At 40.1% G+C, this 25257-nt stretch overlaps 1 protein-coding gene across 1 annotated transcript in view; it reads right to left on the reverse strand.

Annotated features, from left to right (window-relative positions):
• Nucleotides 1–4773: 4773 nt before the first annotated feature.
• LOC104544013 (calcineurin-binding protein cabin-1-like) overlaps nt 4774–25257 on the reverse strand; it is a 30125-nt gene continuing 9641 nt past the window's right edge. The window contains exons 3-6 of the mRNA XM_010188751.1: nt 20290–20581; nt 8705–8869; nt 6661–6887; nt 4774–6161 (exon numbers count right to left, since the gene is read on the reverse strand). Coding sequence (XP_010187053.1) covers nt 6018–6161; nt 6661–6887; nt 8705–8869; nt 20290–20581 — 828 coding nt within the window. The 3' untranslated portion in view covers nt 4774–6017. The remainder of the gene's footprint in view (nt 6162–6660; nt 6888–8704; nt 8870–20289; nt 20582–25257) is intronic.

Genomic DNA, 25257 nt, shown 5'->3' on the forward strand with positions numbered 1-25257 from the left:
TTTTGTCCCTAATTAGAATTTTACTTTAATGAAACTATCTCAAAATACTTTACAAATCCATGACTTGCACCTTTATCACCTACTCTTGGGCTCAGTCACAGCGGTACAAACCCCATGCCACTGCAATGAACCAAGACTGAATTAATCAGGATTTACACTGATGAAGCTGAGAGCATTATTTGAGCCCTTTTACACAAGACCGACTGTCAAAAGATACTCTTTTTATCTCCCCTATTATAATATACTGCACATGAAGAAAATGGAAAACACCCAGCAGAATTGTCATAAGGGAATAAAAAAAAGAAAAGGAAAACTTAGTTATGGAGCAAACAGATTCCGTGTGAAAAGCAAGTACTGTGGATCTGTTTTCCTGCTAGGTTGCAGTATTAATGGTAACAAAGTGAGGCTTTTTTTTTTGTGTGTGTGTGCTATGGCCAGGAACATGGGACAGAATCAATCCTGTAAACAGGAGGATTCTCATTCCCTCTGCTTTGAGCCAGATTATATACTACAAAAAAGATATATGGTACAGCAGCAGAAGGCCCTTAGAAGTAAGCAAGGTCGAAACAGCAATGCAATTTAGTCTTTCAGAAGTGGAAAGAGATTCTGGTCATCTCTTTTAGGCTTTGGTGTTGCGTGATTTTTTTCCTTTTTTCCCCTTTTTTCTTCCCTGTCCTAGGGCCCCCTCTAGCGCTACCAGAGCAGCCAGTGTAGCTCTCAGACAACACGGGATGAACTTTGGGCACACGGCTGTATAGAGATGCACTCACAGCCTTGAGGTTGCACTCCAGCCAGATGTGCCACATGCCTTGTTCTTATTCACACATGACATTTTATTCGGCATAAATCCACTCATAGGATAGAAAATATTTTTGAGATCATATACCAAAAAGTCCCTTGACATCCATAGCTGCTGCGCTGCTGCATCTGAGCATTGCAAGGTTGCAATCTGAGCCTGCATCACAGCATCTGCAAGCATTGAACTCTTAAAGACATGGCAAACAGCTCATGTACTTGGTATAGATGGCTTGTGGGCAGTGTGGGGCAGCATGCTGTTGTCAAACACGCGTGTTCCATGTATAGTTTCTAAGGCCCCAACTCTTTTTTTAAGGGTCAGCTGTGGCCAAAAGATATCTGTGAACAAAGCTGCATCAAGGTCAGTCAGTTCCAAGACAGCTTTGAAGACCGTGGAACAGGGGTCTCTGGAGCTGCCTAACAAGTGCTGGCTGATGGGTGTCATCCCCATACATGCATTAGATAAACAGCAGCAGGAACAAAAAGAGAGGCGTCTCTAAATCTATTAAGATTTGCCTGGAGTCTCTAAGTATTAATGTGAAAGAACCATTCAAGTCATCCTCAAGCAGCCAGCAAAGCTCAGGTGCTGGTCTGTTACCCTTCGCAGTGCCGCCTGTTGGACTGTGCCCTAAAACAACCCTGTGGGACTCGCAGCTCAAGTTCTCACAAAGGCATGTGTACCTTGGGCTCGTACAGCCTGTGGTACAGTACTCCAAGGTTACTCCCAAAATTCTGATGCATGCTTCAAAGCGTAGCATTAGCGGATTCCTAGTCATCAGCTAGAAGAAAGGGAAAGATGGTAATTAACACTCAACACCTGCACTGAAGTTCATACCATCATCTTCAACTGCAAGAATAAAGCTGCTTCATCCCAGCTTCACATGACAAAGCAAGAGATCATAAGGTTTATGCCTGCTGCTTTTTCTTCTGAGCATCCAAATTCATCTACCCTGCCACCTTTTTCCTTGAAGAATACGACAAGCACCTGCAGGAACAGAAATGAGCTTTGCCTGGCGTGTAACGCTGTACGCACGAGCTGTGTAGATGATGGATTTTTCAGCTTCATCGCAATATCACCACCACTGCCAAAAGCAGAAAGTTGAATTTAACAATGGTGTGATCCCGCCCTGGATGGTAAGACTCAGTCTATTGTCACCTGTCCCCTCTGTTTTCATTCCATCCATTTTGCCTCCTAATCAGCTTCGGCTGCCATGCCTTCCTCATCTTTTCCTGGTCCCTTTCTCCCTGACCATATGGTGTTTATTTTGGCTGCAAAAGACATTAATTTCATTATTCATGAGGAGATCTCATCCTAGTTAAAAAAAAACAAACAACAACAAAACCACAACAAAAAAAACCGACCAAGAGACAACAACTGAAAATCCCCGGTACAAGAGAAGATTAATTGATATTTGATTTGATATTTTGGTTGTGGAATGAAACATTATTAGCTTTTGAAGAACAGCATTTTTCAAACAGTGAGCAGAAGCCACAAATGAGGCTGTGCCTGAAAAAAAAAAATCAATTCTTAGTAAAACACCAGTCCCTGTCTTAGAGAGATAAACTCTTGATGGTCTTAGCTATACAGAGATGATACAATCCTCGTGCCAAGAAATGAAGTCACATTAAACACAGCCAAATACTGGTACTATAGACCTTAACAATGGTGGTCAGTGAAAAGCATCTTACCATGTGTAAAAACAACCCCAATAACAGTACAGAAAATGTATCAACTATCCACAAGTTACTCTCAACATCCAGTTCAAAATTATTGCCTTTCCTATTTGCTTTGGGGAAAAAAAAACGTTCTTGCTATCTGCCTGGAAGTCAGAGTTTAGCTTTTCAGTAACCAAAAATTATTTGCTTTTCAATTAATTACTAGCGGTGGGGGGAAGTAGTAGTAGTAAAAGCCTCCCCCTCACTCTAATCGGTCACAGAACTTACCTTTATTTTAGGCATCAGACATACCTGCCCTTATAGCTTCACAGGGAAAAACCAAACACAACACACTTCAGTAGCTGCCATTTGTCTGGCACATCAGAAAGACACCTGGGAACACCGAGATTTGAGAAGTAATGGTTATCCAGTAAATCCTGCATACAGATGTTGTGTTTATGTCTCCAATGCAACTTGGTAAGTTGGACCTTGCTTATACTTGGATTTCAAGGTATTACAACCAGGATTAGACCGAAATAAATTACTTCAATTAAACTCATAGCTAACTGCAGTTTTACCATAATGCTCTTTTTTTTCTTGAAAATTCCACAAAATTACATTGCCAGGCTTCAGATTGTGCCATGTTAAGTGAATACCTCTGTTTGTAAGGAGTTGAAGTTCTTGCTCCAAGTACCTTTAGGGATGGTGCTTCAGACAAACATTGTATGTAAATGCATCCAGTGACCTCAGCATGAGAATATGGCTCCTTGAACTGAAGGGCTGCGTGGATGGTACTTACAGAGAGATGACTTCACACATACAGAGGAAGAATGGCTCCTTTAGCACACAGCGGCAGTAATACCCATTGTGGAAGCTGGCCCACAGCTGAGCAACTCACTATTTAGTCATTAGCAGAAAGGTGGCTTGCGTAGTTCAATCTCAGTAACTTCTTGAGAAAAAGACCTTGAGCTACCCAAGAGCATAATGAGAATAAAATATCATAGATTTTAAAAAAGGGGGTTGAAACATGGGTAAGAGTTTTGAATATAGCATAAAACAAGTTGCAAAGTTGTGTGGTTTGAAGATTAAAATGAGTTGAGAACAAAGTCCAGCTCTCTTACCTACTGTTTCATTTACTGTTCTACCTTTTGTTAACCAGCAAAAAACTAAATCCTTCTCTAAAAGCTGGACTGGAAGTCAAAAAAAAGCTCAAGATCAGATATTTTAGCAAGCTCTGGGAAAAAAAAAAAAGGCAAAAAGCAAAATGCCTAAAGCCAGAGAATACTTAAGAATAATAAAGGAAAACAACCATTTTCAGTGGCCAAATTCAATTAAGAAAATCAAACGCTCTGTCTTCATACATCAAACCTATGCTAGAAGCACAGATCTAAAAATTTAAATGTGATCATAAAATTAGCCGTAGATTTAAGAATATACATTAGCCAAAACGTCTATATAGTCTGCTCTGTTTAGGTGAAAGAACCCTACGTAGAACATCATCCTACGAGTCGTGCTCCCTTTCTCACAAGAAGCCGATTTCTTTTTTCCTGTGCTATCTTCTGAAAAACAAAAATCATGCCTGGTTATCTAAAGCTACCTTAGCCCACTACCAGTCAATAACCACACAGTATGCTATACACTGTATTTATAATAACTTACATCAAATTATAAAGCAAACACTGAGAAAATATTACTATTGAAAAGAACCATTTGCTTTTACCATTCAGCCACCTGGTCTTTTCCACATGGGCTGCATCCAGCTCACCTATCACTTGTAGTAAATGAACAAGTTGCACAAACAGTTGCTAATACACCCAAGATGGACATGCTCACCTGCTTACAAATTACATTTTGTTCAAAGCAAACAACCCACAATATGAGAATACGCAGCATAAAACTTCGTATTGCAAGTTTCTTTTTATCCAGGGTCCATTCACCATTCTTATGGTGAATGAGAGCAGTCACTGTAATGCAACAGCCAAATATTCTATGCAATCCTGTTCACCATGTGTTGTCTCACTCTTACGTTGCTCACCAGCATTCAAAGATACTCAGATAGGTGAGAAAGAATTCAGATCTTGTCTCAGTGGGGAAGCGATGCCACTGCAGGCAGTCTTGGCAACAACACCGGTTGGTCTGGGTTCTGGGTCACGCAAGACCAAACCCATTGAAGAGCTCTGGCAGTCTTCAGAAAAGGAAGAGGCTTCTCCCCACTCCCTTCATCCTCTACCTTCTTATTCAAGAAACAAAAAGGAAAGGAGGAACAGTACTTTTTCCAGAAGCATGGCACGTCGCCCTCTCAGACAAACAGAGACAACAGTACATTTCAACTTTATTAGAAAAAACCAAAAGTTTATACAAAGCTCTGCATTTTACAGAAAACCACCTCCCCCAGACACAAAGAAATCCGACACTGCAAGCTGTATGCATTTTCTTTTTTCATATACATACATATATATATGTACATACACATATATATATATGTGTGTGGGTGCACGTGTGTGTGTATATATAGTGTGTGACGTATTTTTTTGCATGGTTTGCATTCATTATTTTACAAAGTTAACATTTAGTAGAAAAAAAAGGATCTTTAGTTACCATTATTTTCTCATATAAATAACTGTGAGCAGTCCCTCTGCAGATAGATAAAAAACACCTTTTCGTGTCATTCTGTAAAAAACAGACATTACTGAAATGGCATTGAAATCTTTCAAGTTTTTTCAATGCCACCATAAAAATATCATCTAGCCCCCATTTCAAAATGCTTGTCCAAGGCATTAGAAGAGAAAGGACTGTAAGACAATTCTGGAAAGATCAGTTCTGTAAGCCAACATCCAGGTAGATAATTTTTGCTGGACCTCATACATCGGTGTGAAATGAGCACAAACAGGAGGCCAACCTCCTGTCTGCCTGGAAAAGCCGGTTCTTTGCCTATTGTCACTGAGTCAAATTCCAACAAAGCACCCAGCGGTGCCAAGGAGCCGCCAGCTCAGCCTTCTCACCCTGTAACAGAGCCGCAGACCTTCTTGATGCAATTAAAACCTCTACCAGCTCAGCAAACTGTTCCTACTCCATTCAACTTAAAAGGAGCTGTTGGACTAAACGTGGCATGGCTAGACAGATGTTACGGTGGTGAATTGTTGGGAGAAAAACTTAAGTAGCAGGAAAAATGCAAAACAACAACTAAAAGGAAGAAAATGCTATAGAAAAGAGCTACTGGAGCGACTCCCAAGGCTCTGGTTTGAAGAAGCAGGAACAGCAGAGAGATGTGTATTGCAGCTTAAAACATCCTTGCATTTGCTGATGTTAAAGGTGACAGTATGGTCCAAATTAATCGACTGCCTGGTAAACAATCGTTCTTTCCGTCAAGCACCATGATGGGGAGAATGGCGAAGATTTTGAAGGCAATACAAGTGGTAGTGGTGATAACAAAGGTAATGAAAGTGAAGAACACATAGATGCAGATTAAATGGAGAGTAATGCCAACGAAGATGTTTCAACTGCCAGAGATGCTGGCAACAGGAAGAATGGTTACATGGTTGGTGCTGATGATGGCCAGAATTCATTCATATGTCCATGTAGTCATCATCTTCATCAGTATCACTTTCCAGTGAGGACTCCTGGCTTGAGGTCTCTAAGATTTCCAAAGCTGGCTGACAAAGGCTCTCCTTCTTTACATTCGCTGCAGACTGAGCAGACAAAATAGCAGACTGATCCCAAAAAGAGAGAGAGAGAATATATTGCCAAATAGTCAGGATAAACCCGTGATCACAGGGATAAAAGCCACCTGGTTGCTATTCCTTCACATTCAATCGCTCCCTTACGTCTATAAAGGAGATGGCATTCTAATGGGAAATAACATAACATTTACCAGTAGGCTTCCCCACAGTTAATATTTTGGTAGCTTCCACTAACCTAAGAATTGCAATGGCTGCCATAGCTTCCTCATCCATTTGTGTAAGTCTTCCTAATTCCTTCAGAAAAGGGTTAAGGACTAGGATAGCTACGATTTCACCCATGGCCAATATTTCACCAGTTCTTTAAAACTGGCTCCTGCTGATAGTAGCTAGCATCTTCTTCCACTACCTGTTCTATCTCTGGTTATGAACTGGGGACAGGAACTGTTGCTCCTTTCATACAAGTATTTTATTGAGGGGAGAATTAAGATAAAAACAATAATCTAAAAAATTACTGTTTCCCTTTTATTACCTTTAATTTTTGCTTGGTCTCTTCTGAAATGCTGCCCTTTGGAGAAAGGAGGGTGGGAGTGGGTGGAGTGACAGTGATCTCAGGTGGAAATTTGGTGACAGATGAAGGTATGAAAAGCTTTGGCATGTTGGGCAGAATGCGAGTTTTAACTCGGGTGCCATCTGTCTTGTTCTGCTGACTTCCCAAAGTCTGTGAACTGGAGCTGAGTTCAGGCTTGGAACTGGAGGCTAAACAGAAAATAATAAAAAATATGTTAGGAAGCTATCTAAGATTTCAGATGTCGAAGAGGAGGGAACAGATCATTGTTAGACACATGGCTGGCTCAAAAGGACTTTCTTCAAGCCTTGTTTTAATTAAGGCTCAGAAACAGAAGAAGAAAGTGCCTCAAGATTCTATACCAACAACTGGAAACCAGGACTAATTTAAAAAAAAAATAAAACTCTTAACTGGACAGCAGAATCTCAGTCTGACCAAGCACGACAAGTGGCAGTGTAGCACTGACACATCTGCACTGAGTCACAAGGCTGCTACAAGCATCATTTTCCTACTTGTTTCAGATGCACTCATCTTATCTTTGCATGCTCTAACTGCCTTTCCATTCTGCAATGAAACAAAGCTACTTCGCTTTACTTATGAGCCTTAATTTCCTCCACCATAGCGCTGCCTCTCTAATTACTGAGATAGCAACTCCTCAGCAGTTTAAGAAAAATATATGGTAACACTTGTCAAAATTTCCTCATTACTCTCTTCAAATCCTGCCATAAAAACCTCCACAGTGTGCTCATGCCATGGTCTGCCACACTAGTTAGCACCATTTCCACATCCTTCCCAAGTGTCTCAGCTTGTGGTCTTTACAACGCAAACTTGCTCAGAGAGGCCTCATCTTGTGAAGCAAAGAGGGATCCGGCACTTCCTTAGGCACCATCACATTACAAAATAATATATATGCAACAATAACCAGCAGAAGACAAAGCTTTCACATTAAAAACTGAGAATCTGTTAAAAGATTTCTTGATTTCTTACTAATAATGCTGCTTCCTATGGAGCCAAAGCTATTTTTTTTTTAAGTTGTATGACTGAAAACACCAGCATCTATCTCAGACTGATAATAATGACAGGTGTTTGTATATATTTCTTTAGATTCAGTCTTGTCAAATCCACCTCCTGCAGATTTCTGGAACTGACATGGCCACTTATTCACAGCAAAATAAAACGCCAGCTTCTTGATGGTACCCTGAAAAACAACCAGCAGTAGAACTAACTACTAAGGGATGTAAAATTGAATTACATGTTCTCAACCGTACACAAGAATGTAAGAGCTGCCACAACAGATGAGGCATGGCTTTCCATCAAGGTCACTGACCCATCTCCACGGGTAGCCAATAATTTCAGAGAGGAGTACCAGAAATGTTGCAGGAATCAGACACAGGATGATCTGTCTCTCACAAATAAGGAAAAATAATATAACTCAAACACGAATATCTAGATTAAGCCCACCTGAAATACAAAGTTATACATTCTTTTCAATTAAAACACCAACACATGCTTCTCTTGGGAAGGGGGCAGAGGAGGGATAAAAAGCATTAACTGCTGTAATGCTTTTCAATGTTTATTCAGACTGAGTGAGTCAGGCTTTGTGAAAAATCGTTTCCTTCTGCTAAATATTCCAGTAGTGTAATCCAAAGTGTTGTCATACTGCCCTGTGTGACATTTCAATTAAAAGAAAAAATCCACTTCAAAGGATGCACAAACCGTACAGCACGATAGCCTGGTACTGGGAGGGGTTTTTATTCGGCTTTGCTACTGTGGTATTTAGCATGCGTGTCATGCACCAAAAAGACTAACGACTAAGGGACGACAAGGCACTTTCCCAGGAAGCTGGGACATGGCCAGGAATGCCTCTAAAGTCTGGAATACTTGACTAGAAGGCAGATGGAGAAACTGAGGAATACGCGCCACAGCCATCCAATTGATCCACCTCCACAGACTGATCTGCAGCTAACCACCCATTTGCAGAATACTTTGATGCACAGAAAGCTCCTACCTTGGGTACAAACATGTCCCGAATTTGTGCTGGTCACCGATTCCACTTGCCAGCAAACAGGCTCTGGCGAGGGTGCCACAGTAGCCATTTTCATCTGCTGGCAAAGCCGTGACTCCTGTTGCTGAAATCCAAGCCCCTCCAAAGGCACTTCAAGCTCTTCTTCCTCTTTATTAACGAAATATAATTCACAGATTAAGAGACATCCTGATCTCTCTCCAAAGCCTCAATCCTTTTGCTGTCTAACCAACTGGTAGAAATTTTTTAACCCTTTACTTATTTCTACACCATAGCACGACTGAGTGAAATAAAATATTGGCAAGCTAAGATGGCAATGCCAAATTTTTCATACTTAGGTTCATCAATTCCAACCCTTAAAAAAAAAAAGTCATTTTAAAGGCGTAAGAAAAAAATGTTGTGTATGACACTTTGTTACCTGCATATCTGCAGATAACAGAAAGAGAAACACATGCACCTGACCATTCTCCTATGGAGATGTGAGGGCTGAAACACCTGCCACGAATGCAGAGCAAAATCCATCACCCTTAATGATGAGCCAGCTGTGACTGATGGGTCCCTCTCTGATCTGCAGCCACAGGTACATGGCACCCTGCAGTGCAGCTTACTGCTAAGTAAGATTAATTACTGCAAACGTCCAGTAACAGGGCCAAATCTGGTTTTTATGAAACCGATATCAAATTATACTGAACGCCCACTTCTCACTGGTATGTCCACTGTACCTCTATGAATACGTTAGTCCAAAATACCCACCTTCTGCTATTCCAGAAATTTAGATGCTTGTAACTCAGAATTCATGTATGTGTACAACCTCTTTATCACATTCCAGCTGTCTCTGCTTTTATATTAATGTGTTAAACCAGTTTTCTTACACACTGAGCTGCACATTGTACATAACAGAAGTGATTTTCACTGAACTACTGAGAGCTACTGGTGCCCTTTCGGGGAAAGGCAGACTGCAACAGCAGGTTATGGACACACAACCAAGTGTGTTTATCTTATTCTCAGATAAAAATGAAGATATCCTTCAAAAACAAAGGGATTTGAATCACCTTATATTCTTATATATCCGTAGCCTTATATATAGGCTAAGGTGTGCACACGCAGCTATTACAGGCCAGCAGATACAATACATATTCACAGTCTAACTTGCTCTAAAATTCTTTAGATGTCTATGCTCTAAATTAATTTAGGATTTTGACAGTGTGATGTCTTAAAAAGGAATATATATTTCAACTTTTCCTCATTGGAAAAATACTGCCACCCCCTCAAGTGTTGAAAACACTTCTCCATCTTCATCACTGTAGATAAAAACTTGGAATTTACCATGGTAATATTCTCCTATACAAGAGCTCCCCTTGTAGAAAATGCTTAAGACAACATTACAGCTTAACAGCTTGGTAAAAGTTAGATCAATGCAGTTTGAAAGATCCAGCTTTTTAAATAAACTAGATTTTCTAGGGTTCTTGACTACTTTGTACAGAAAAAGGCTTACCAAAGCAGGCTGTAAGTTCTTCTATCTGCTAATTTTCATTGGTAAAGAAAAGAACCCATCATCTAAACTTGTAGCTGATAGCCAATATAAGCCTTAGGATAAATGAGTTTGCTTGTAGACAATTCTCCAATAGCTCCCAAAAAGGAAAGGTCACACACTACAGCACAAATCACAGGCAGCTTCTGTTCTGTGATGTTCCACTCACTATCGAGCACAAAATGGAAAGGTCTAATGCAGAAGAACGTAGTTCTCAGTCTCGGCACTCTCTTGCACATTTCTCTATGGATACTTCAAAATACAGCATTGGAAGTAGGAAAATAACAGTTGCATCTCTACATGTATTAATAGACCAAATCAGCTTAAAAACAACACAGAAGAAAGTGCTTAATTACAGGAATCTTGACTAGGAAAACTGGAATTCACTGTTTCCCTGTTTAAGAAGCACAGCACAGCTGAAGGATCGCTGTGTGTATCTGCCTGCCCTCCACACCAGATAACGTAGGATTTAACCACAGCCTGACAAAGTACAAGGGACTGTACGAAGAAGGATCGGCCCTAACGTGGCCTGAAGCCAATATCCACATATCCCATTACACTGCTAGCCTCTGCCAATAAGCTGCAGTCTAAACCCAGAAGACTCCCACACTGAAATGGCTACAAGACACTTGATCAAAAGACAGGAAGAAACATTACATCAACATTTGAAGAAAAGCAAGATGAAAATGATGATTTCAGAAGATTACCCTACAAGACAGCTAAGTCAACTCCTTTTTAACCTATTCCAGAATCAGTCTTAACTATGTAGGGTAAGTACGAACAGAATATTTCTATCCACTTACCAACCAAGAATACAAGAGAGTAATTAATCTAGCACATACAATACTATATACAAATAAACTGCAAATCTACACTGCTGAAAACAGTTTTGTATACACTCAACTGCTAAATTACATTAGGGAGTTATTAGCTCACCATTCAGAATAAGAGCTCTGATTTGCATTATTGTTTAATGACAAAACTCTACCTCTTCTGCTGATTATAATCTTTGTTTAATTATAAGATATATCATTGCTTAAGCTGATTTGCCATGTTTTATTTTAACTAAATTATGTCCCACTGACAAAAGCTCTTTGGAGCAGCCTATTTCTAGGAAGATGGTACGAGACTGCTATCAGTCTATGATCTGTTATGAGCAATCAGCATACTCATATGCATCTCCGTCTTCCATATCATATTTGTTTTTGTTAAGTTTTGAAGATTCAGTTTTATACCGTAGTAATATTAGATCTGACTTGAATACAACTACATGGCAGCCCTCCTTATGTAGAAGTAAATGGAAATGAAAGGGCAGGAGCCTGGCACACTAAGTGTGTGTTTCTACCACTGCACTTCTGGAAACCACACTTGTTAATATTCTATTAGGCTGTGTCTTTCACCACATGAGAGATCAAGAACCACTGTCTGTTAACCAATCCCTTGCTGCCAGAGGTGTCAGATACACAGTGACTGAACGTTATCTCCTGATTGGGTCATACACTTCATTCTTGTAGGACTGGACAAGTTATTTTTTTTTCCCAAATAGTCACTGGAGTGGCATTATTTCTAGGTTAAAAATAAAGTTAATGAACAAGATAGTTTTAAAAATTCTTGAAAATTACAATGATGGATTGTTTCAGGTATATATACATAACAATTTGTACTATTTATACTTTGATATAGTCACATATAGTTATTTTATCTTTTTTCATTACAGACGAAAAGGGCAAAATAGAGAAGGATAATCGAGAAGAAACACAGAGCAGGATCCCCTGTTATTTGTCTAAACCAGATTTCTGAAGAGAATATCTTGATATTTGTCTTGTGGAAGATGCCATTATAGCCCTGGACATAATGTCCTAGTTTTTCTAATAAAAACTTTCCCCAGAGAGGTAAAGACTCCACTAACTCATGAGCCATAATATGCTGCACAAGTGCAAGAGCACATGAATATAAGCATAGCACATACTGAAGGTGTTCAGAAGCTCAGATTTAATATTAGTTAAAAATTGTTTTGGTAATAGCCAGTACTTGTACTGTCCTGGCAGGTTTTCAAACATTAGCTCTGCAAACCCAGTTTAAAATAAAATCAGTTTCTGAAGACAAAATATGCTACAGTTGCTTGTCTCCAGACAGAAGATGGGACAGGTACTGTACTCCAGAGATCCATCTAGCACTCTCATCTTACAAACACAACACACAAAAACTAAGCACACAGAAAAAACACAGATTTGCAATGCATATTGTGATTACATTCAAAAGTTCATCTCCAAGCGAGCTGAATTACAAGTAATTTTTTTTTAGCCTTCCCTTTCCCAACAACTGTCTAAATACAAATAAAACAGCATACACATAGAAAGAGGGACATCATACCTTTCAACATCTCCCTGCTTTAGTGAGGAAGAAACAAGCTGAAAACAATTCAATGCAACAACCTACTCCAGCTTTCCTCTCCAACCTCTTTCCACTTGTTGCCAGGGTAACCAGTGTTTGCAGATGCCTATAGCGGGCGCCTGGGTTCATGACTTCATCACAGTTAATATTCTCTCTCTCGGTCTCTCTTTATGCAGAGAATACACTATATACATATATACACACACACTTTAAATATATCTACAACTCCTGCAACCATTTTTATACTGAGACTTTCATATTCTGATGTGTATAAAATTAAAAATAACACTGGCAAAAACATTCACTTGGCAATTTGCAGATGTGGAGAAAGTTTAAAAGCAGTAGTACTGTAACCAGTAAAGAGCTGCTCTGGTGATCTGCACTGCACTGTACTGCTAATCATTTGACTTCATCATGCTGTCTGGTACGAGAGCCATCAACGTTTCAGTGTTACAAACCATTCTACGTGGAATTTCAAAAAGTCCTTCAGTCATGCAGTAAACCTATTACATGGAGACTGAAAGACAATCCCAGAAAATGCAACTAACACCCGGAAAAAATGTTTTCCAGGTTCTGACGGAAGCAGTCTGAAGTATTACAGCACAGATATGTTAAAAGGATATAAGCAACTCACACTGCATGCACAAAACATCATTTCATTATAGGAAAAAAGAAGGAGCTGAGCTTTGAACTTCAGGACAGAAGACCAACATGTTTTCAAAAGCGAATGCTTGGATAAATGAACAGACAACAGCTTTAAGTGCTTAAAGCACTTGCACCACTTGCCTTCATCCCTCTGCAAAACACCTTCCCCAGCAGTTCTGTGCGCCAAGACAAAAACCCTGAAAATACATTACTGTGATTTATCAAATCTGTGCTACCTTGCCTTCCAACCACTTCAAAAGAGTAAGGACTGAATTCTGTGTACCTGCAGACACTACCAAACACTTATTTAACTAGTCCCAGTGAGAGTTTACTTTGTATTTTAAGGGCCATTCACAGCACATGCTGCTCACAGAACCCACTGTTACTTATTTACCATACAAGGCAGGAGTTATTTTTCCACTTGTTTGTTTCTTTCATGGTGATGGAAATGGGTCTGATCCTTTGCTCCCTGACACAGCGGAGTAAATATCTTACCACATTTCCAAAGAACACTGCTAACGTAAAAACAATTTTCTAGATTCCATCTGCCTCACCCTCCTGAGTGCTGGGAACTAATACAGCTTTTTTCCCCAAGCAGCAGTTGCAAAGGCCATGGAAATCTTGAATTTGAAGGAGCTCAGTTTCCTCATACACTGTGCTACTAAGTCAACAGAAAGACTGCACTGGAACACAGGTTGGTTCAGCTGAACACACTTCGATAAGGATGCTGGCCTACAGAAATAATGGGGGTACCTAGCCCTCAAACTGTATCTGCCATGAGGTGCTACACCACAGCAGTCAGTGAGACTATTGAGACCATCATGGGATGCAGTAAGAATGTTTGATACCCTTCCCACACACATTGACTCTCACTAAATTCATTCCAAATATCCTGCCACGAAATATATTTGAGAAACAAAAACCCCACTACCAAAGTCAGAGCTGTAGAAATAAGTATTTGATTTGAAATGCCAAATTCAGGAAATTACATTCCAAGCTGACACACAACGCCATGTGTTAACAATTAAAGCATCAGAGTAATTTTGGAGGCGAAAAGCTGCAGAAAGCAAGTTCTATTGCCCCCTGAAATGAAATAAATTCAAGCAGTCTGGTGAACAGAAGTTTGCACTGTAATAGCATGCCATACTGCTATATTTATCGCTAGGGTCCTGAACAGAGAGTCTACTGTACCATCACACGAGACATTCCCCAAACTGCTTCCTAATGCCAAGGTCAGCTGTCACAGAACAGCATTAACATGAGTAAAACTTAGGTGGCTGTTCTGAAAGTGCTTCCTGGAAACAGTCCCTGGCCCATACTAATTCCCAAGTTACCAGGTCCCTGCAACAGCCACGCTGCGGCCAGTCTAACAGCAGAGACAGCGGAGTTGCCACGTCCAAACTATTTCCTGCCACTATCAAGTTTCCCAGAGGTGCAGAAAGCTGGCATGCATGCTGGTAAAGAAAAGCCCTGAAGTTCAATACTAAATTTCTCTCTCTTACATTAACTTACATTAAAAAAATTATGGGCCTAGAACAAAAAGACAGCAGTTTGGTATTCAACTACATGAACTTTCAAATGGCATTATAAAAATCCAGCTAATTGATATCTGTGTTTTAGTATCTAGCTCAGCAAGAATGCATCATTTGGAGAGCATCACACACACAGCAGCACCTGTGGATAGCAACAGTCACTCATCTGCCATCTACTGCTTCTGAACTTAATGAAAGCTCTAACACCTTTCCTTCTCTGTCAGTATTTCATCCTTTGGCCTGGCAGCCAGCTAAGCAGAATGCAAATCAGCAAAACCAGCTGTTAGAAAAATCTCTTACAAGAACATAACAATGCTCCACAATTTTCTAAGAACTTCCTAAGTAACATAATACCTGTGCAGTGGGCTTACAACCAGATCCCTCTTCAGTCTTCATTTGTACAGGAATATATGTAAATTTTATGCCAGTGACATTGAAATATATCATAACAATATAGTATCATTACCATGGTCTTTTACAGAAAGTCTGCAGAAAATGTGTTCCATTAGAGTCAGATATCCACAGGCCAGTGATTTTCAGGGAGATCTAAAAGTGCACGGGGCTGGAGAGCCTCTTGTACCACAAACCTGCCCAGTCTGCATGAAACCCCTGGCTACGCAGCATCACCTCATAGGCCGCTGCTGGGAAGCTGCTGCTTCTGTCCTATTTGTTCTTACTGATCTGACAGATGCATAAAAATAATGACGCTTTTAATTTCAAAGGATTTTCTGTACAGCGTTGGATTGAATTAATAAAACTTAAGAAATTTGAAGGGTAAAGATCAGAAATAGACATAAGGTACAGTGAAAACCTCTTCTGGAATGAATTTGTTGCGATAGCAAAGCAAATCAGCTTACCTCCAAAGGGAAGAGGAAAAAACTCCACTGACTGGTACTGTCTGAGCACCAGGCAAAAAGGAATTAAGAAGTCATTCACAAACAGGAAACCCGCTGCTGACATGCAGCAGTGAAGTTGTTTTCAGAGTGCACCCATTGTGAAAAATAAAAAGCTTCATGAAAAGCAAGGATCAGACAAGGGGAAGTGAGAATGCCAATGCCAAGGAGGCTGAAGCAGCAAGAGATCAGAGAGAGCAAATGCAGAGCAAGCTGAAGGCAGCCTGGTTGATGTCTGTTAGTGACTCTGCAGTCACTGACAGCTCGATAGGAGCTTCTACCCTAGGGTGGTAGAAAAGGCATGGGATTAAAACTATTTTAAACTAAGAGATTTTAAAGCCTGGGTGGAATTCAGTCTTGGGAACTGAGGAAGACAGCTGCTGAAAACCAGGCTAAATCAACATGGGAAATGAAGGAGAAAGTAATGAAAGCTGCATACAAGTGACACAAGAAAACAGAGCAGAAGAACGTGTGCAATATAGAACGAACCTTCATGTCAGGCAACTGCAATATGAAAAAGGCTCACGTGAAGCCACAGATCCTTGGCCAGCCTAACCTTTCCTGCATTTCAGCTTTTTTTGAGCCATCTTTAAAAAAGCAAACCTCTGCACTCTAAAACAGGTAAAACAAGGCAAGACACTGATTGCGATTAAGAGAGTTGAGCTATTTCCAGTCGTTTAAAAAGTACCTGAAAGTCTGAATTGAAATCCGTAGTTAAAATAAGGCATGGCCAACAGGGCCAAACACTTTGGGCATTTTGTGTAAGCAGAACATTTTCAGTACACTGAATTACGGGCTCTTAAAACCCATGTTTTGTCTGCAGAAACTTATGACAAGAAGAACACACTTATGAAGAAAACTTATGACAGAAGACAGTGAGATAAGTAGATGACTAAACTCAACTTACAGTGACATCCTACGGTCTCCATTATTTCACTCAGACAGAAGCAGGGATTGTGAATGGCCACTGATGTCTGGATATCTAGAAACTGTGAGCAATCAAGGTGAACCCCTGTTCCACGCACTGTTTTAATACAGGGACAGGTGCTGCCAATGCAAAATTATAGAGCTGACAATCTTTGCAGTATTCTCCTCTCCCTTACACAAATTGCCTCAATCTTCTGAGAACTCAGTATTAGTCTAAGGTCATGTATCAGTTGTTAAAATAAACTAAGCTGCAGACTTCTGGGAAAAGATGCTCTTTACACCTGAAAGTACTCTTACGACTCTGACACCCAGTTAAAAGCCTGCAGGATGAACTGCCGTATCACAGCATCATTACTGAATTCTTAGGACTTATCACTTCAAAACCCTCTTTATTTTGAACACCTGTCTTTTAGGGAGTCTGCTGCTGCCTACACACACTTAAACATTTTAACTTCATTGCTCACTATTACAGTAGTGCTACTTACCCAACTTGCATTTATTTTCTCTGCTTCTGAAAATCTCAAAGTTCTACAGGCTGAGATACATTTTTACCTCGATTTGCCCTGTAGTGCCTAGATAACAAACAGCTGGAATTACAGTAGGATATTCCCGTGGCTTATGGAGTGCAACTTCCCTGCACAACACAGGAAGAACTGTCTTCCTTAGCTCTGAATTTCTAAGTCTGGAAAGCTATATCATGACTTTGTTTTTATATTTAAATGCTTAGGCCTTAAATGGACAAAAAATTAATGGGGGGGAAGTGTTACTCTTCTACTCTGATTTTTATATTCCAATTTGGTAAATAGCTGGCTTTACACAAAACACGTAACTTTAAATAATTTGACGTATAAAATCCTTCTCCTGCTATCAAGACTCAGATGGGAATGTTTTCCTGTTCATTCCTTGTAGAAATCATTATTAGAATAAGAACAGTGAAGAAGAAAACATCAAGATTTTTCAGCAACTTCGAACAGTGTAATAGTGGATCAGTGTGACAGGCTGAAGAGGGTTTATCTTAATTGTCCTATTTTAGTTTCCCAAGAGAAAATTTTAGGCTGAGCCACAAAGGCTAATAGCCCCATGTCCATTTATGCCTAAAAGTAGGAAACTCTTGTGCTGAAACTACCACTATCATCACTTTGCAGCTGGACTTCATCACGCTGTTTTCTGGACCAGTTGGTTATGTACTAGACAGAATCTCACTAAAATATTTACGTAAGAAATGAGCGGCATAGCATCAACACTGCTTGGAAAGCCATTCCTTTTTCTGGGTGAAGGCACAGAAAATGACAGCAGCTAATACTCTGTGATGTGGAATACTTTCACATGAACACACAGATACAGGAGGAGGTGACAGGAGACAAAGACGACAAAACCAGGCTACTCTAAAAATGGGAGGAGATTTTATGGGAACAGAGCTAATGGGAGGCAGATGAGAAAGGGTCGTAACAGAATTATAAATAATTCTTTCTAGGGGCGGTGGATACAGAGGTATGAGAATTAAAAAGAAAAGAAAAAGAAAGGATACAGCAGTAACTGGTGTCTCTCTCAGCTGGAGAAATGACCTGTCAGGTAGGTCTAAGAGCCAGAAAGCCAGATACAACACATGCATTCAGCACTGGAATGAGAGCTCCGCAGAGCGAGCCACTTGATCTTCAGGCATAGTTTCAGGGGTGTAATTCTGGCACTAACCCTTCCATCTCCCTCAACCAAGATGATGCATAGAAAGCATGAAAGAAGAAAGAACAATACACAACACGTTACAACCCTAACAAAGTCTAGGAAGTCAATAGATTAAAATAAACGTTCTAGTCACTGCGATGTGGCCTGGGAAGCTGCAGAGGAAAGCACGTCAGAACTGCTCACGAGTTTTGTTTGAAAACCAAAAGAACGCGTGAGTTCTTATCTGCATTGTCATTCCTACCGGCCTCCTCAGTAAGCGTACAGCAGCTTCACAGAGGATCCATCTTTTTTTCTCCCTTGTTGCCTAGGCACGAAGCCGAATTACACCCTGTTGAACAAGCCTGCCAAGATATCTTATGACACCATGCAACTCCATTCTTTAGCTTCATAAGGACAATGGCAAACGTGCCTTACACATCCACTAAGCCATTCCTTCCTTATCACTTCTCTTTCCTTTCTTCCCCTCCCAAGACAACCTGTCCCTGTATTTGCGAAAAGGAAAGTCAGATGACTATAATGCAACTACTAATGTTGGATGTTAACATTTCAAATTTGTCCTGGACTCACAGATTAGCAAATCGGGAAGACTGATTTCTCCCTAATTTGCTCTTCATTGCTGACGAATTCAGAAGGGTATGTGCACTGAGATAGCAAGGCTGATTACACATGGAAAGAAATGAAATACCAGAAGTACACAGACAAAAATTTCAGAAAGTCACAGCACCAGATTAACAAAATATCCAAACTAGATCAGAGTCTATTCATCAGTAATTAATGTTATGCATTACTAAGTCGCACAAATCCGGGTACTATTTCCACTGTACCTTCATCTGTTGTTTTCCACAATACCTGTTATGTATATATGGCTCATTCATAACTTTATCTAGGCTCCTATGAATTTGTCTATGGCATTTTGTGAGTAGTGTTAGGGCTCAAGCTTGTGAACAGATGGAACGAGCACAAGCAGCAGCAGATGCTTTTCAGTGTTCCTGCTAAGTTTGCGAGAAAGTACAGGCTATGGCAGGTGCTCTGCCACCTTAACATGCGCGGTGTCCCACAAATAAGCACAACCATCTCTTTTGGGTAAGTCTGAAATTGGGTCTAATCCTACTTCACTCTCCAAAGTGGATCAGTACTGCCTTGCACAGTAGTTCTGACTACTGCTAAGAAGCCAGCCTGCGATGACAGCAGTAAGGAAAAAGAAAGCATTCTCATTTAATTCTCTTCTCACAGGACCAAGTGCGTAACACAGTCCTGAACAAATCACATGATCGTGCCATGGAATAAATAACATTTTTTCTGTTTCTTCAATCCTTTTCTGCACTCCAGCCTTGCCCTTAACCATACTAGGGCTATAAATAATATATTCCAACATTCCAGTCCCACCAGATGCTTCTTTTCTCTAATGTGAAAAGTAATAGTGATAACACACTAACTTGATGAACCATGCAGAAGCTTGGAATTTTCACAGTGTTATGTATCTCCACACACACACATACAGGGCAGTGATAGTTATGCATCTAGTTATGTTAACCAGGCACTTTTAAGTCAGATGTAGGCTTATTCAGCTTATTTCAACTGCAATCACTTCTAACCTTTTTGAAGATTTAAGGTGTTTTAAAGAACTAGATCTTCACCTCTTTGAGGAAATAAAACAATTTTGAAAATGCTACTAGAGTCTGAAATTCTCTATTTACAACATATGACTACTTTTAGGCTGCTATTCCATTACATGCAAGTTACATATACAGTGGTCACTCTTTTAATCTACCCTAGTAATTAAAGTGTGTATAAATTATGTAGATGAGCCCAATTCAGCACCAAGACAAAATCTGTTTGCGTAGCCTTTTGAATGTGATCCAGTGAACAGAAAATGGGACAGAACCAGAACTCATGCACTGACTCACTGCGTGGCCTTAGCAAACAGATTAGAAGGCCAAAACCCTTCGTCACCTTGAGACTTACCACGTGCAAGGTCACTCATGCTGGGAGCAGTCTCTGCATTTTGACTCCGGAGATGCTCAGTGTCCCTGTGTGACTCCTGAGATGGAGGTACTGAAGATGCTGAGGAGGAGGAGGATGAAGAGGAAGAGGCTGGTTTAGATTTGGAGTGCAGATCATTCAGTCTCAGCAGATTTTCAGGAGTCACAGTGTCTGGATTCACTGGGGTAGGATGCAGAGTGGCTGGCGTTACTGGGAAGAAGCTCTCTCTGTTGTCCTTTGTATGCTTTGGGGTCGTGGGTGCTTCTCCTGTGGACTGCATAAAACAACAAAGAGCAGGCAGTGACAGTGAGAAAATACGTGCCAGTAATTCTGCACATGCTCCTTGTTTCAGTGACAACTGCAGGCAGCACAACGTTTTGTAGACAGAAAATACTCTCTCTAAAGTGTACACAAAATCAACCACTACTATAAAGAAATCTTTCTCCGTTACAGATTATTTTTCTGTTCTTTATGGTCTATTTATCAAACTACCACTTGAACATTTATTCATAGTCACTTTTACAATGCTTTATTTAACAAATCCTCACAACATAACTTACTTTCCTGAACTCTGTTATTAAGCATGAATTACAAACTCCTATGAACAGAAACATATTTCTTTCATTTAAAAATACGTTGACAAGCCCTCGACCTGAACAAACAGATCTGTGGTACACTAAGAGAGTTTAAAAATTACTAAAACAAATTATTCTTAGTGAATGATGAGAGAAGAAGTGGCGAAAGCAGAAAAATATATTTCCTTGCTTGATCAACCTAACCTCAAATCATAAATTCCCAGTAAATGCAGAACTGAAACACATTGCTGTCTGACTTGGAACAACGCTCTGAAGATCTGTTGCCTTCGCAGAAGTAACAGTGGCACCAAGAGCAGCATTCTTCTCCAAAGCCAGAGCTAAGAATGTAGTGCAGCATCATCGATTATAAAGACAGAAGGTAGCAGAGTGACATAAATTCACCAAAGAAGAGAACAAAAGTACCCATAAAACGAATACCTTCTCTATAATTTTTATCAGCCATCAAATAAAGTATTCTTTCCTGTTGAAGCCACAGAATGCATCTATTTCGTGCTCTTTACAGCCTTCAATTAATGGAGACTTCCTGGACTGTAAAAGATAGGGCTGGATGGAATCCTGTTTAACTCTATGTCTCATACCTCTACCATGAGGAAAAGCTTGTTTTAACCATGGTGACAGAGTGTTTGAAATAGAAATACAGAGTTCTGCTGTCAAATGTAAAATCAAATTGGACCCTAATATTCTAGATGACCAAAGATTTATTTCAGTGCCAGAAGAGTCTGGAGAACTCACTGAGAGAACAGAGTAAGTTTCAGCTGGAGAAAATACGTATTTAAAATTCAAAGGTGGAAAGCACACGAGTACATTTTTTTTTTTTAATAATTGGTGGAATGTATTTTTGAAGTTCCTGAACTTGATTAATCAGTCTCTAAAAAGCATACAATTAAAACCTGCCAGATTCTATGTGCACACACACACAAAAAATATGGCAGCTATATTCACAACCATTATCATATTGAATCAAGGAAAGGTCTATTCTGCCTCTGAAAGCAGCAAGTTGCTTATGTTTAAAGCATCGGTTCCAAAAGTAAAGGCCTCAAGACACGCAAATGGGATCACACAAACCTGAGGGAAACTAAACTGCAGAAGAAAGCCTTAAGCCAGAAGTGAGATCACTAGAAGAAATATTTTCAGCTGTGATTTAGAGGGAAAACCCTTCACACCCATGCACTTCATTAACTTACGTAATACATTATGTAGGACTTGACATTTCTGTGCTTGTATTGTACCCAAATTTTTTTCAGCAGAGATACATGAAGGTACTACTAGTTAGGTACATATCTGATAAAAATGTATCTACATCTCAAACTGTATTCCTATAGAAATGCACAGCTACTGCCAGAGAAAGAAAGAGGACATTTTGAAAGTAACTCCGCAATATTTGGATGGTACTTCAGAGAAAAACAATTAGTGAGGGAAGGAGCACAACATCATGCAGTATTTCTGACTGGAAGGGACCTCTGGAGGTCTCTAGTCCCAACTTCCTACTCAAAGCAGTGCGGACTTGAAAGTTCAGTGAGGGGCTGTGTCCAGCCCACTTCCAAATGTCGCCCAAAATGGAGATTCCACAACCTCTCTGGGCTTCTCTTCTAGTGCCTTCCCACCTTCACAGTGAACATTTTTTCCTGTCACTTCATCCACATTTCCCTTGCTGCAACTTTAAAGGGCGCCTCTCTCCCGGTTCCTTCCTCTCTGCTGCAGACAGCAAACCCACACCTCCACTCTCCATTAGTCTTCTCCTCTCCAGAACAAAGCAACCCAGCTCTCCATGACTTCACTGCCGTAAGGGCACACCACTGACCTGTGTTCAACCTCTCATCCAGAGCTCCAAATCTCTTTTTGGCAGAGCAGTCCCCAAGCCAGTTATGTTGCACAGGGGTCATTCTGCCCCAGGTACAAGACTTCAAATTTCTCTTGGCTGAACCTTCAGGTAGTTCCTGTCAATGCAGTCCTCTCGTCTACCGAAGCTCCCCTGAACAGCAGCCCTGCTCTCCAGCACACTGACCGTGCCCTCCAAATCGGTGGTGTCACTCCAGCTCACTAAGGCTTCCCTCCATCCCATCATCCAAGCTATTAGACAGGATGATGCCCTGGTATGAGTCTCAGAGGAATGCCACTAGGAACTGGCTGTCAGGTAGAATCCCAGCGGTTGGTCACAACACATTTATTTAGGCAATAGATGCAGTGACAAATGTGGAAAAGAGAAAGACCTTCTTGGAAGTTGTAGATCAAGCACACAGAGAGAAAAGATTGAAACTGAAGCAAACCTTATGATATACATAGATGTAATAATGGATGTATAATGAAGATGCTGTATCAGGGACAAAAAATAAACCAGTTTTTATTTTGAATTGGTTCCTCCAGGTGAAGTTGTGCTTTGGGAAAGATTTTTTTTTTGTCCAGAGAATCAACCTGTCTCAGAAAGAGTAACATTTTATTTGTGCAAAAGAATAAAGCTGAAAACAACGTGATGTTTGTGTCTCAGTAAAACCGTGACTAAAAATTCTAATGCTTAGTCAAAAAGTGTAGCCTTAAACAAAAGAAGGGCAAAAAAAGAAGATTTTTGTATTTATGGATTTAAAGGGAACCTTCCCAGATGTGACCTGGTGAAAACTTGTCTAAGGCTTCTGAAAAGAACCTGTATATTTGTAAACCAATGAAATAGAGAGACCTTGAAAGGAAAAATAACCCAAAAACCTCTCAATAACTTTCTGTTCTCAAAAGAAAGGGTGGGGGTAGAAGAAAAAGGAGGAGGAAAAGATCTTTAAAATAAGCCAAAGCATTAAAGTACTCCACCACTGGCTACTGCCACGCATTGCCATTCTGCCACGCACGTGGCCCTAAGAAAAGGGATTTAAACCTCCTGTTTACTGCACCCAGAAACTGAAGAAACCCCAAAAGCCATAAGTAGAAAGGTGAGAGAAAAACCACAGTGAGCCATACATCCTCTTCTCTAAAATATTTAGGTTTTAGTGTAAGAGCAAGAATTCCAGCTCCCCTGACCAGTAAGTGAAGCTATTCACAAAACCCTGGTCAGGGCAGCGTCATTAACTGCAGTGCTCAAGTCTTAGAGGGTCACACTTCCTCATCCTGCAGGTGACTGCCTCCAGGAAATCACTGCTTTGTAACACCGCATTTGAGAAATAAACCCAGAAAAAACTCATTGCAGGAAGTCTTGGATTTGCCAGAAGCACTTTATGTTCATCCATTTCTACTGCTGTGCCTGCACTAAGGTACAAAACACAGATGATTTTCCACAAATACATCGTAGGAAACTGAGAAGCAGTGATGATCCTTTACCAGTGTTTTATGTGGTTTCTCATTAGATTTCTTTTTTCAGCTTTTACTTTGTTGTGGCACAAAGTCAAAACTACCGAAATCCTCCTTCCCCATCTCCAAACAACCTTGTGCTACGCATCTCTATCACCACCACTGCATCTGAAATACTGCAGCTTCATTACAAAGTGGCTTTAGTCACCAAGAGGAAATGAATTTGTTCTTACATTGGTGAGGATGCTACACATAGAACAAGTGCATATAACTGAAATAAGATGAAAACTCGTTTATCTGCCTTCTTCATACCTTTCACTGTAACTGCAGGTTCATTTAGTCAAGATTGGACTTCTTTGTGGACTTTTAAAAATAAAATAAGGCATTGAAGAGTGTGCAGTACGACTTTTCTCTTGACTACTATGCTATCAAAGTGGATGGAAGAAACATTTAAGGCTTATTAATATCCAAACGTGTCACACATGATGAGAGAAACAGTCCATAACTTCCATAAATATCCACTAACTTATTTGCTCTTATTTAAAATACTTATTAAAAATAAAAATTATTTGTTGTGAAGTCTGTATAAAACCAAAATTTAAATGAATAATTAGCACATATGTTTGTACGAACTGATTAATACAAGGGCCCAAGCCACTCTCCTCATCTGCTAAGACCTTGACATAAGAGTGTACTTCTCAAAGAGCTCATTCAGCTTCATGAAGGTCACAGACAAATCCTTTCCATGTTGAAGACTGACATAAAAAAAACAAGTGAAGAAAACTCAGGAAAGCCAGCACTGAGACAGCCTTCCAACAAGAGAAGTTGTGGCAAAAGTGCAGAAGTTCTTCACAGTTGTTAGTAGAAAAAATAGCTCCCTGTAGTTTCCCAGTGAGGCACGTGAGTAGTGAGACAACAGCAGCAAAAAAAGGAAATTGAAGATAAAACATGAGAAAATTTTATTTCATAGGCTATCTGTGAAGTCACAAACTAGACAACCTGACCAATGGTTGATTTTTACCATGGTTATTGTCGTTTTCAAAACACGTTTTGAAAAACAAACAAGTCCTACAGAAATCTTACT

The sequence above is a fragment of the Mesitornis unicolor genome, unplaced genomic scaffold, assembly GCF_000695765.1.
Source record: "Mesitornis unicolor isolate BGI_N332 unplaced genomic scaffold, ASM69576v1 scaffold3420, whole genome shotgun sequence".
NCBI classification, from domain to species: domain Eukaryota; kingdom Metazoa; phylum Chordata; class Aves; order Mesitornithiformes; family Mesitornithidae; genus Mesitornis; species Mesitornis unicolor.